Source organism: Salvelinus sp. IW2-2015, unplaced genomic scaffold (assembly GCF_002910315.2).
Source record: "Salvelinus sp. IW2-2015 unplaced genomic scaffold, ASM291031v2 Un_scaffold7420, whole genome shotgun sequence".
NCBI lineage: Eukaryota > Metazoa > Chordata > Actinopteri > Salmoniformes > Salmonidae > Salvelinus > Salvelinus sp. IW2-2015.
The window spans coordinates 1-14284 of record NW_019948680.1 but is presented as its reverse complement, the minus strand read 5'-3'; the positions used below and the strand labels follow the sequence as shown (position 1 = coordinate 14284).

The following is a 14284-nucleotide window of genomic DNA, read 5'->3' as shown; positions in this document are numbered from 1 at the left end:
TCGCCACCAAAGGTGCTTCTACAAAGTATTGACTCAGGGGTGTGAATACTTATTGAAAATGAAACACAGATTTCATTTACATAAATGTACTAAGATTTCTAAAAACATGTTTTCACTTTGTCATTATGGAGTATTTTGTGTAGATATATTTAATCCATTCTGAATTCAGGCTGTAACAATAAAATGTGGAATAAGTCAAGGGGTATRAATGCCCTGATGGCACTGTATATGTTGTTTGTAGGCTTGTTGGGCTTTATGAATGGTTTATTTCTATGTGTTGGGCTGTAGCTGAGATCTTTACAGAGTCAAGTATATTTGTCCAGGTCTCAATTGTTCCCTGACTTGCACCATTTATTCTCGCTGTCGCTAATTATAATGTAGTAACTTCTAATAGTAACTGTAGCCCTTGGCGAATTGGGAGTCAGGTGATTGCCATCTAAGAGCCAGCAGTAATCGTCTCTGATTAATTGATTCAAGGGGCTATCATCGTTAAGTAACAGATGCAAAGCATTGGAATATTTACATTTATGCCCTTCGAAATTAATTTAATCACTTTGCCCCAAAAGCATTTAACTGCAGGGCTGTCCCACATCACATGGAGGAATGTGCCTACCTGATTTAGGGGACMCAGTGAACAGTTGGGAGTTCTGGCCAATTTCATCAAAAAACTTTTTCTTGGTGTCAAATACAGTCTGTATAAGTGTATAMATTTATGGTTCGGATTATGGGATGCCAAGATCATATTTTACATATTCTGTTCCAGTTAAAAGGTTGTTCAGATTAAATTAGGTCTGTGTACCATACTTTAATGGCTAGCTCAGAATAAGAGCTTTCCAAAAGGGAGATCTTTTCTTTGGGAGCCCAGATAATTTATTTATAAATCCCATCATTGGATGGTTTGCAAATTGGATTTCCCAAGGGACTCTAGGCCAGCATTGCTGACCTACGTTGTAAATATAGAAAGAAAAAGGATTTGCCTGGTAATGTGTACAGTATGTCTTTCAAATCCTGGAACGTTCTCAAACCATTACTGTCCACGATTTCGGCAAGGGTACGGATTCCACATTTGGACCATTGAGGAAGGGGGATTCAAAAGGCCCCCCTCCAGATCACATGGCATTTTGATTCCCAGTAACAATGTTTTTAAATGTTGCATCAAATTTAAATTGTGAGCAATAATAGGACCAAAGTGTAGTTTACTGTTCAAGGGATATATCAGTGGAGACCACCTAATCCAGGGTAATAGGAGACACCATTTTACATTGTTTAAGGGATATATCAGTGGAGACCACCTCGTCCAGGGCAATAGGAGACACCATATTTATCTCTATACTCAGCCAGCAGGCAGAAGAATCATGTCTAAACCAATTTATGATGGGGTGAAACGCTTGTGCCTGGAAATACAATTTATAGTTTGATACGGAGTCCTCGGTCTTTCCCTCTTTGTATGTTTGTTAATTTTTTATCCGGGCTCACTTACCTTGCTATATATATATATATGGCTCCCGAGTGGCGCAGTGGTCTAAGGCAATGCATTTCAGTGCAAGAAGCATCACTACAGTCCCTGGTTCGATTCCATGCTGTATCACATCCAGCCATGATTGAGAGTCCCATAGGGCATCGCACAACTGGCCCAGCGTGGTCCGGGTTGGCCGTCATTGTAAATAAGAATTTGTTCTTAACTGACTTGCCTAGTTAAAGTTTCAATTAAAATGTTTTATTTTTATACACACTTTGAAACGTCATTATGGATTTAATTCCAATAGCCAGAAGGGGCAAACATTGGGATTCCATTGGTAGAGATGGAGTCCTCCATCGGGGTTGAGAGAGGCAGTAGGACAGATTTGGTTAGATTTATTTAGTTGAGATGGAGCTGAATTTGTCTATGATCTTCAAAGCTCTTGGGAGGAATTAGGATACAATGTCTAGATAAAGTAAGATATCGTCGGCGTATAATGATGTGCTATGAGCCGTAGATTTGAGATATTGGTGTAATTTTGGGATTGTCCAATTGCCTGGACCAGGGTCCCCCTAGACAAAAACAGCAGAGGTGAGATGGGATCACCTTGCCTGCTACTTCTAGGGTATGAATACTTTCTGAAGGTAGGTCTAAGACAAATATATGATTTTCTCCAAACAAAATCAGAGGGTATCAACACTTCTAATCTCGGTGGCCCTAACATTTAACCTGCTATGCTGAACAGTCAAGCAGGGTTGGTTACCCTCAGTAATCGCTCTTAATAAAATCCCAGTACTTAAAAACATATAGAAGGCTAGATCTAAACAAACAAGACAGAGAGCAGTGATCTGAGATTCAGCACCATGGACCACGGCAGAATCAGAATCCTGGAGTTGGAGAACTCAGCACCATGGAACACGGCAGAATCAGAATCCTGGAGTTGGAGAACTCAGCACAACATGAACAGCGACCAGGCAATGACTGGTAGAACCCATTAGTTAAAGGAAGACAAATCCAGGAAGACAAATCCAGGAAGAGACCGGGGTGAATTGGAAGACTCCCGCACCAACTATCTTCTATGTAACTTTCTTTGTCTCAGAGCAAGTATTAACCAATCCAGGCACACATTTAAATTTCATAATACAACTGGGGGGAAAAAAGGTTGCACACTTTAACCCTCATCTTTATTGATCAGACATGATTCATGTTGTCCTTTATTATGTGAACATCTGTTCGCCTGAGACCAATCCACATCTGTCAGGCTGTTTGACTTGCAGTATGCAAGACAATAACCCGAGTTGACTCCCGCTAAATTTGAACTCTATAAGTGCAGACAGGCGTTTGTGCGATATGACACACCAACCGCCCCTATAGGTCTTGCTTTAAAAAGAGATGAGTTAAACTTACACCACAAAGAATTTTAAAAAGGAGCTACATGTCATATTTTTGAGGCCAGCAAATCTCGTCAAATAAAGCCTGTGGCTGTAGCACAATGGGTTCGTGTGTGGCTCAGGCCCAGTCAATTTGACAACAGCCAGTCAGTTTTGTTCACAAGCTAAAAAAAAAGACAATGTAAATAGCCAAGAAACACAAGGACAGGGTTTCACTTCAGTAGACTTTCTTTTCAAGTAAATTAGACCAACTTTTATGCCGGTGCACAGCGCTTCTAAAAATGTAATCTTTCACTCAGCTCTTCAMGTGCGCACAGCCCACAGCCAGGCTGTGTTGCAGAGCGAGGTGGAACAGGCTATATATTACCAGCTATGAAACAAAAATGGCAGATATATTTTGAAAACAGCTACTGCAGCATATATGTTACTATAAATGTGATCAAACTTCACTTTTTATATTCACAAAATGCGAGTGAAATACTTGGAGCACTGTGGAGTCCTGACCACCCGGCGACACGGCTGGAGGAAAATACACATTTGGCAAGTGTTAATTTTAGGCCATGATTGTTTGCCTCCATTTATTGGGATTGTTGGACATCGTAGTAATGGTTCTCTTCAATGGGTGGTGCTGAAGGGTCCATTCCGCTCTGCTTCATTTGGACGGCGATGTCAAATAGGTAGTCATAACATTCACACCTGGAACAAGACACACGGATAATCCATTACCACACAAACCTCTAGAAAGCACCAATGATGCATTTAAAACAGTGATACATTCAGTCTAAATGACACAGTAATACTTCTACAAACATTACTTTTACCCTATTTATAATTATTAGTTAATCACTTCTATAAAACATTGTGTTACTTCATAATTATTCATTAACTCACATGGTCTTTGCTTTCTCCCAGGACTCCCCCCACACGTAGACGCCGTGACGCCGGACGAGGACCGCACAGGAGTCTGGGTATTGCTCCATGGCCAGCGCCATGCGCTCCTTCAGGTCGCTCCTCCGGGGTGTTCTCAATGATGGGGACACAGCATTTCATCATATCTACACACACACACACGATTGTATGAGCAGAATGCACAGTCATAGGGCATATCTAAAATCAAGTGTCAGTTTCCCTGGATGAATGTGCACAAATTGACAGGAGTTACAAGGTAACATCCAGATTTCCACATTCATCTCCATAACCTGTCTGGGTATTGCTAGCAGACCCTCCAGACTGTTTCAGTACAGACATCACACTGTAGTACATTGGCAGGTTGCTTAGTGATTAGAGCTTTGGGCAAGTAACAGAAGGTTGCTGGATGGAATCCCGAGCTGACAAGGTAAAACCTGTCATTCTGCACCTGAGCAAGGCAGTTAACCCAGTGTTCCCGGGCGCCGAAGACGTGGATGTCGATTAAGGCAGTCCCCTCTCTGATTCAGAGGGGTTGGGTTAAATGCGGAAGAACATTTCAGTTGAATGCATTCAGTTGAACAACTGACTAGGAATACCCTTCCCCATTGAGCACTTACACGGCGTTGTTGGCACTGGAGGTGTCCTCTAGCCACTTACCCGCTGTCGTTGGTGCTGAAGGGGTCCTCTAGCCACTTACCGCCTGTTGTTGGTGCTGGAGGTGCCTCTAGCCACTTGCCACTGTAGTTGGTGCTGGAGGTGTTCTGCCATGTGCCCACTGTAGTTGGTGCTGGAGGTGTCCTCTAGCCACTTGCCAACCTGTAGTTGGTGCTGGAGGTGACTCGCCATGTGCCCACCTGTAGTTGTGCTGGAGGTGACCTCGCATTGCCCACCTGTAGTTGGTGCTGGAGATGTCCTCACCATGTGCCACCTGTAGTTGGTGCTGGAGGTGTTCTAGCCATGTGCCCACCTGTAGTTGGTGCTGGAGGTGTTCTCGCCATGTGCCACCTGTATGTTGGTGCTGGAGGTGTCTCGCCATGTGCCCCCTGTAGTTGGTGCTGGGAGTGTTCTAGCCATGTGCCACCTGTAGTTGGTGCTGGAGGTGTTCTAGCCATGTGCCACCTGTAGTTGGTGTGGAGGTGTTCTGCCATGTGCCCACCTGTAGTTGGTGCTGGAGGTGCTCGCCATGTGCCCACCTGTAGTTGGTGCTGGAGGTGCCCTCGCCATGTGCCCACCTGTAGTTGGTGCTGGAGGTGCCTCGCCATGTGCCCACTGTAGTTGGTGCTGGAGGTCCTCCGCCATGTGCCACCTGTAGTTGTGCTGGAGGTGTTCTAGCCATGTGCCACCTGTAGTTGGTGCTGGAGGTGTTCTAGCATTGTGCCAACCTGTAGTTGGTGCTGGAGGTATCCTCGCCATGTGCCACTGTAGTTGGTGCTGGAGGTGCTCGCCATGTGCCCACTGTAGTTGGTGCTGAGGTGTTCTAGCCATTGCCAACCTGTAGTTGGTGCTGGGTGTTCTAGCCATGTGCCCTGTAGTTGGTGCTGGAGGTGTTCTAGCCATGTGCCACATGTAGTTGGTGCTGGAGGTGTTCTACGATAGTGCCCATGTAGTTGGTGCTGGAGGTGTTCTAGCCAGTGCCATGTAATTGGTGTGGAGGGCCTCCATGTGCCCACCTGTAGTTGGTGCTGGAGGTGCCTTGCGAATTCCTTTCATCTCCTGGTGAGTTATGCGGAACTCTTGCAGGATACAACAGAGTTGCATGACGGCAGCCTTGGAGTGGGTGTGGATGACGGCCTGCGCCGCTGAGGAACAGGAAGGGGAGACAGTTAGCATGTTGTCTACAGTCTCATGTTCTCCATCAAAGCTGTTGAAATAGGGACTAAATATATTAGTAGCGACAGTCCATAAGCAGTGACATCAGTCCTCTGAAACTAAAGTAGGAAGCTTGCGCTTATGACAACTTTGTGGGCACAACATGTTGTTGTGAAGGTGGGTTTCTTTCCAGGTAGTCAGACAGACAGACCTCACCTCTAATAGTGCATCAACCAAGAAAGAGAAGCTCGCTCCTCATAGTGAAGGCATTCATGACACAGAGGCTCCCTCTCATAGGTGTATCATTCATGAACAGAGAGCTCACCTCTATAGTGAAGGCATTCATGAACAGAGGGCTCACTCTCATAGTGTAATATCATGACAGAGGATCACCTCTCATAGTGAAGGCATTCATGACAGAGAGCTCACCTCTCATAGTGAAGGCATTCATGAACAGAGAGCTCATCTCATAGTGAAGCATTTATGACAGAGAGCGCTCACCTCTCATAGTGAAGGCATTCATGAACAGAGAGCTCACCTCTCATATGAAGGCATTTTTGAACAGAGAGCGCTCACCTCTCATAGTGAAGGCATTTATGAACAGAGAGCTCACACTCTCATAGTGAAGGGATTTCTGAAAGAGCTCACTCTCTAGTGAAGGCATGCATGAAGAGAGAGCTCACCTCTCATAGTGAAGGCATGCATGAACAGAGGGACCTACTCATAGTGAAGGCATTCATGAACAGAGAGCTCACCTCTCATAGTGAAGGATTCATGAACAGAGGGGTACATGGCTCTTCTCAGCTTCTTCAAGGGGGGTGGGGAGCTGATGTCTCTCTTCCACATCAGACAAACATGTTCATCTGGCTACAGGTGAAACACACACAAAAATATCTCCAAAAACTGTCAAACTAAGTATCCAAGTTGGCTCTACGATGATATGAAGGCAAAACACAGCCCTGCTCACCTGTAGTCTCTCCTGTCTTCTATGATATGAAGGTAAACACCAGCCTGCTCACCTGTAGTCTCTCCTGTCTCTATGATATGAAGGCAACACCAGCCTGCTCACCTGTAGTTCACCTGTCTCTATGATATGAAGGCAAACACCAGCTTGCTCACTGTAGTCTCGCCTTTCTTATGATATGAAGGTAAACACCAGCCCTGCTCACCTGTAGTCTCTCCTGTCTCTATGATATGAGGCAAACACAGCCCTGCTCACTGTAGTCTCTCCTGTCTCTATGATATGAAGGCAAAACACCAGCCTGCTCACCTGTAGTCTCCGCTTTCTCTATGATATGAAGGCAAAACACCAGCCTGCTCACCTGTAGTCTCACTGTCTCATGATATGAAGGCAAAACACCAGCCCTGCTCACCTGTAGTCTCTCCTGTCTCTATGATATGAAGGTAAACACCAGCCCTGCACACCTGTAGTCTCTCTGTCTCTATGATATGAAGGCAAACACCAGCCCTGTCATGTAGTCTCTCCTGTCTCTATGATATGAAGGCAAAAACCAGCCCTGCTCATCTGTAGTCTCTCTGTCTCTATGATATGAAGGCAAAACACCAGCCCTGCTCACCTGTAGTCTCTCCTGTCTCTATGAATAGAGGCAAAACCCAGCCCTGCTCACCTGTAGTCTCTCCTGTCTCTATGATATGAAGGCAAAACACCAGCCCTGCTCACCTGTAGTCTCTCTGTCTATGATATGAAGGTAAAAACAGCCTGCTCACCTGTAGTCTCTCCTGTTCTATGAATGGTAAACACCAGCCTGCTCATGTAGTCTCTCCTGTCTCTATGATATGAAGGTAAAACACCAGCCCTGTCACCTGTAGTCTCTCCTTCTGGACTCCAGATGGGGCGATATAGATCTGATCTCTAGTACAAACAATGGGGAGATGAATGTTCATTAGCTTGCAAACATATATATATACTTCTGTCTCTTCCGCTTCTCTCTACATTTAACTAAAGACCAAGTCATGATTGAGGTCTTGAATTTAAAAAATGATTCAACAATATTAAAGCCAGAGCACTTACCCACGTCTCAAACTTAGCCCTCCTCCTGTCCCAGTAACCCAGCCGAGTTGGTAGAAAAGACGACACAACTCTGGGATGAGAACCCGTGGATGTTCCTTGTCCTGAAACAAGGTGGTGGGGAAACAGTACATTACCCAGACACCATAATGGCTCATCATTTACCTTCAGGCYCTTGTGCAAATTATGAATGTTGTGATGTGGACACATCCATTTACCTCTCCTCACTCTTTCTGGGTCTCAAACTGGAGCTGTGTGTGTTCTCACTCTCTCTCTCCCTGTTAAAGTCCCCCCTGTTGTTTCTCTCTAGCTCTCTGGCTTTGGACTTCCCAAAATATCTTCCTCTGACTTCCCTCATTGTTTCTATTGTCCTTAGATTCTTGCTCTACTCACTGTCTAGCCTACAAGTTAAGGTGTGAATCTAGCTAGCTATTTGTTTGCAATTTCAGATTGCAAGACTTGTTTTAAATGTGTTAGTTAGCCTAGCTAGATAACCTACTACTGTTAGCAGTCGTTCTAAAGCACATACCTGACACTCCGTCGACTCTGAACCATTCTCCTTGTCTTCATTGGTGGCATCACAAACAGATGTCATTTTATTTTGGATAGATGCAGAACGATCTGCMTTTTCAACCGGTGGAACCAGATTCTTCTTACGACCACGTCCTGGGAGGTTGATTACAACTCCATGGACAGCATGCTTCCTGATAACATTACGAACTGTGGAAACAGCAATCCCAAGGTCTCGGGAGATGGACTTGTAACCTTGCTTAAGTCCATGTTTGGTTATAATCAAATTCCTTACATCCTCAGAGAGTTCTTTCCCCTTCACCATGTTCACAGTGGTAACGTTATAATGAAGCGGAATATCCTGTTCTCTTTTCAACACTATTTGAATGGCTGTTTTTACCTTGTAAAAATACCTGCAACTTACCACAGTACACGTGTGAACACGTTTATTTTTATATTTATTTAATTGTAACTTATATTTGAAGACGTATTGAATTATTTAAAATAAACGTASAAGGGTGCCAATACACTAGAGCGCAACTGTAACAGGCTGGCCAAAAAGCAAACTAGATAGCCAGCTAACGTTAGGCTCTGGTAGCTCGCTAACGAACAGGTTCTACTTTAACATGCAAACACATGTGACGTTATTCCTCCTCAACGAAATGTAAAACAACATATCGTTTAAATACAATACATATTTTCGCCACATGTTTACATGGAACAATTCAGTTTTATCTCGTTTTAAATACCTTGGTGTGTTTGTTTGTAAGCAGGGGGTCGGTCATTAGTGCGACAGGATATAGTAAGGACCTCCAGATCTCTTGCACGTGGCTTGTATTGTGCCTGAGACAATTATCGAATAATCGCAGAGATCTTTTGATAATCGGCGAAAATAAGATGAAACAATTCTTAGCAATTCAAAATCAAACGTGTTTTATTATTTGTTCATATTTTTGTTAGTACAAGTAACTTCTACCTGGAGAGGGTGTTGCACAAGTATGCCTAACAAGCACTAGGTGGTAGCAGAGCCCAAATAAATTAAATCAAATGTATGGCAAGAACAGGTATTGTTTTCTTTGTCTAGTTATGAAAAGTGGTCTCTCTTCCCAACGAGTCACCAATTTACATCATGGTGCTTGTAGGCTGCAGTCTAATTAGTGTAGATGCCTACTAGTGCATTATATTATTATTTAGTATCTTTTTGTCATTTAGCAGATGCTCTTATCCAGAGTGATTTCAGTTAGTGCATTCAAGAAGACCTGAGCTGGCAGAACGGAGTGCTTGGGTAGGGTGTAGGGTTTGAGCATAGTCTGAAGTGGCAGTTCCTAGTGCTGTTCCGTAGATAAGTACCATGGTCTTGTAGTGGATGTGAGCTTCGACGGATGAAGCCAGTGGAGTGTGTGGAGAGCGGGGTGACGTGAGAGAACTTGGGATGTGTTGAAAACCAGGCGGCTGCAGTGTTATATTACTGTATCTATCAGCATTTGAGTGGATAGTGTGGCTGTGACATGAACTCTTCATAACAACATCTAGTCCTGCATGCATCTAGTCCTGCAACCTGAAACATGACCATTAGGCCTTTACATGATGTTGGTCTACAACCTTGTTGTCGGCCTATCCATCCCAGGGGGAGGGACGTTTCCTTGGGACAGCTTTACTTCACCAAAGTCGTCGTTAGATACTTATAATGGACAGATGACCATGTTTGTTATCAAGAAACATTTTCCACAAGTCTGCCTTTTACTTTTGTGTTTTTGGACTGACAGTGTGTAGGATATCATGGGGAGGTAGCCTATAGATGGCTGGGGTGAAAAGTGGAGGGTAAGTCCAGGCCAATAGGGATTTCTAGGTTCTCGTCAGACAGGAATAAATGCCTTGTGTTGACAGACGTGCGGGGACACGTGCAGGCATTGGATCGTTGCATGCTGAAGGCTTAGGCCGTCACTTAGGGAGTGGATATTTAAAGGCATGGTACAGGCACGTTCACCAAAGCTGAGTTTACTTACAAGGAACAGATAAGACTGATTAGACACAGTCTTAATGTATACTATGGCGATACTATGGTGTTACTATGGGATACTACAGTGATAGTACATTGATACTATGGTGATACTACGGTGATACTATTATATACGTGATAGTCCAGTGATACTATGGTGATACTACGGTGATAGTATGGTGATACTACGGTGATACTAGTGTGTGATACTAGGTGACTTAGGTATACTAGGTGATACTATCGGTGATGTATGATGTTATGGGTCGACTATCGGGTGATGACTTGGATAGTATGGTATAGAGGTGATACACTACGGTAGCATGGATAGTATGGTGATATAATGGTGATCTACGGTGATTACTATGTAGGATAGGATACTATGGTGATACTATGGTAACTACGTGTGATACTATGTTGTGATATAGTGGATAGTATGCGTGATACTACGGTGATAATCTCATGGTGATTACTACCGGTGATAGTATGGTGATATACGGTATACTGAGTGATACTAGTGATACTATGGTGAATTCGTACTGAGTTGATAGTCTAGGTGATAGTGCTGAGGTGATATATTGGTGCTAGTATGGTGATTACTTATGTGTGCGTACTATGGTGATTCTGGTTGATACTACGGTGATACTAGTTGATACTACGGTGATACTATGGTATAGACTCAGTCATGGTGATACTACTGGGTGATACCCTTATGGTGATACATATGGTTGATACTATGGTGATACTATGGTGATACGTAATGGTGATACTATGGTGATAGTAATGGTGATACTACGGTGGATATATGTTATCTCGGTGATAGTGATGTAGTGATACTACGGTGATACTATGGTGATATATGAGTAGGATACTATGGTGATACTATGGTGGAATACTAACTATGTGTATATGGTTGATACCTTAAACTAGGTTGATGTAGTATGGTGATACTGGTGATAGTATAGGTGATACTATGGTGATACCAAATGATTCGGTGATAGTATATGTGATACTATGGTGATACTTATTCGGTGATATTGTATGGTGATACTATTATGGTGATGACTATGGTGATACTACGCGTGATTAGTACGGTATACTAGTGGATACTACGGTGATAGTAATGGTGATTACTATGGTGATACTGCGGTGATACTATGGTGATACTAGGTGATTTATGTATACTAGGTGATATATGGTGATACATAGGTGATACTATGGTGATAGTATGGTGATACTACGGTGATAGTATGGTGATGACTTACGGTGATGTTCACGTGACTACTACGGTGATACTACGGTGATACTACGGTGATACTACTGGTGATACTATGCGTGATATAGGATGTTTGTGATACGTATGGTGGATGATAACTATGGTGATAGTTATGGTGATACTACTGGTGGATAGTATGGTAGATATGGCTTCTACGGTGATAGTTGGTTATACTACGGTGATAGTAATGGTGATACTTACGGTGATACTGATGGTGATACTATGTATAGTATTCGTGAATACTATTGGTGACTACTATGGTGATACTATTAGGTGATAGTATGGTGATACTAGCGTGATAGTTGGTGGATACTATGGTGATACTATGGTGATAGTATTGTGATACTATGGGTGATACTACGGTGATAGTATGGTGATGACTATGGTGATAGTAATGGTATACTACGTGATACTATGGTGATTACTATGGTTGATACTACGTGTGATACTACGGTGATACTGCGGTGATACTATGGTGATACTGCGGTGATACTATGGTGATACTACGGTTGATACTACGGTGATAGTATGGTGATACTACGGTGGTACTACGGTGGTAGTATAGTGATACTATGGTGATACTAACGGTGATACTACGGTGATAGTATGTGTGATAGAATGGTGATACTATGTGTTAAATGGCCAGCTCTTATGTAGCAGTTACATCAACCCTAATCTAGTAGTTAGTTGTACTTGTTCCTATTAGTGGTACCTACAGACCCACTTGTATCAGCCCAATCACAGTCCACCATTCCCTGTGCACCTCACTGAACCTCGCTCTATCTCAGAGTGAGTCGTGGTCAGAAGAAATGCGACTCAATAATTATTTTGCAACAATGTTTATCTTTAATTTACAATCTGTAAACTATGAGAATAGAAAGGGTCAGAACCTTTGTGAAACATCACAGCACAGTTGAAAAATATATATGGCAAATAGAAATCAAACTGGATGGTTTTAAGTAAGATGGGAGGGGTTGAATGGAGCTGAAGGGTGGGACTAATAACAACAAGATAACTCATTTGAAATATACTGTGTCCGTAAAAAAGTATATAGGTTCAAAAACTTCTGTGAAACACACAGTTAAAATATATATGGCAAATAGAAAGCAAACTGGATGGACATCAGAATAAGATGGGAAGATGGACCATGTTTTTATCAAAGATGTTGCTAAAGCGGTCAATTCCATATTCACCATATTTATCAGGTATTTTCCTGTCATGTGTGTCATGTTATGCTAGCCAGCTAAGCAGCAGAATGTGAGCCTCTAGCTCGTTAGGCGTTGGTGATGAAGCTCACATGTACCGTTTCAAGGGAATATATTCTGTTTATGTTGTCTGTTTATGCTATAGCTGTGTTTTATGTACATTTTACAGGCTTTATGTAGCCTTCATGCTACCATGTTACTGGTGTGTAGCCTTATGATGTCTGTATGTAGCCTAATTTAGCCTGTGCCTTTCGCTTGTGGTGCAGTTGCTAATTCCACGTTGGTCGTGGTCTTGTGCACATGCGCAGACCTTATTACATGGCAGTCATGTTTATATTGTATATTGCTGTACCAGTAACTGGCTCTTTGTCCTGTCAGTGTGTTCTGAGCTAGCTGTGGTATTTGGCTTTGCCCCGTACGTTGTCTGGAAGCCCCTACTATGGCTTATTAGTTCTTCTTGTACTTTTTTCCATTGAACAAACTTGTTAGGAGTTGGTTGCGTGTTGAACCCATACTCTGCAATAAACCTGTTCTGAAGACATCTGATTAGTTCTGCCAAGACAGACCTGTGGTGGCTGAACTTAATCCACTACCACTTGTATCTGTCTATTAGTGCTTTGCTCTACATGGTCCCGACCCATCAGCCTTTAGTATTGCTCACTGTGTGGAAGTTTCACTTGTCATCTGGCACGAACACCACAGACGCACAAGTAACCAGCTCAGGAAACTTCAGTCAATATGAGCATGTTTGGAAATTCCCCACAGGATGTAATTGATCTTTCCACATCCTCCGTCCTTGTTACATGACATCTCTTTCCCCCCATTTTCCTTCCATGGTTATGGGGACGGATTCTCTTGGTTCGGCCTCGGGCGCCATCATATATCCTTCCATGTTATGGACCATCCTCTTCTCCGCAGGCACCAATCCTTCCATGGTGATGAAGACTATCTTCCTTTCCCCACCATCCTTCCATGTTATCTGGGCCAGGACCATCTCTTTCCCGGTCATCATGGGCCTATCCATGTTAATGGACACTCTTTATCCCCATCAACTCCTTCCCTGGTAATGGACATCTCTTTCCCCACCACCCTTACATGTTAATGGACAGCTCTTTCCCCCATCATCCTTCCTATGTTATGGAGCTCCTGCTTTTCCCGCCATTTATGGGGCGCTTGCCATGTTTGGCATCCTCTTTCCCCCATCATGACCTTCCATGTGTAATGGAGGCATTCATCTTTCTTGGCCCATTCATCCTTTGCCATGGTAATGGACAATGGTGACTCTTATCACTTATCTATCCTTCCAGATCGATAATATCTGGACCATACTCCATTGCCCATCATCTTCGAGTGTTCTGGATCATCTCTTATCCCCATCATCCTTCCATGATAATGGACATCTCTTTTCCCATCATCCTTTCAGTTATGGACATCTCTTTTCCAATCATCCTTCTCCATGTTTATGGACATCTCTTTCCCCATCATCCTTCCATGTTCTGGGACATCTCTTTCCCCACCATCCTTCCATGTTATGGACATCTCTTTCCCATGATCCTTCCATGTTATGGACATCTCTTTCCCCATCATGCTCCTTTTCCATGGGTCTGGACATCTCTCTTCCCATTCAGGTCTCTTCCATGTTCTGCAGACCTCTTTTCCCCATTCATCCTTTTCCATGTTATCGACATCGCTTTCGCATC

At 43.3% G+C, this 14284-nt stretch overlaps 1 protein-coding gene and 1 long non-coding RNA gene across 4 annotated transcripts; one reads left to right on the top strand and one right to left on the bottom strand.

Moving 5' to 3' along the window:
- Positions 1-3060: 3060 nt before the first annotated feature.
- Positions 3061-8850, bottom strand: apip (APAF1 interacting protein). The gene is given in 11 exon segments (XM_024145258.2): positions 3061-3546; positions 3742-3858; positions 3860-3889; positions 3891-3905; positions 4953-4975; positions 5452-5558; positions 6145-6182; positions 6359-6435; positions 7393-7441; positions 7601-7701; positions 8127-8850. Coding segments are annotated over 11 exon segments (981 nt in total). The 5' UTR covers positions 8433-8850; the 3' UTR covers positions 3061-3428.
- LOC139027095 (uncharacterized) lies at positions 4404-5195 on the top strand. Of its 3 annotated transcripts, XR_011479133.1 has the most exons (5): positions 4404-4477; positions 4553-4593; positions 4706-4746; positions 4896-5009; positions 5083-5195. It is a non-coding gene; the product is annotated as an uncharacterized lncRNA (long non-coding RNA). The 3 variants fall into 3 exon arrangements; XR_011479134.1 differs by lacking the exon at positions 4404-4477 and having other exon boundaries at positions 4504-4593; positions 4706-4785; positions 4934-5009; XR_011479132.1 differs by lacking the exon at positions 4404-4477 and having other exon boundaries at positions 4505-4593; positions 4706-4785; positions 4934-5009; positions 5121-5177.
- Positions 8851-14284: the final 5434 nt, after the last annotated feature.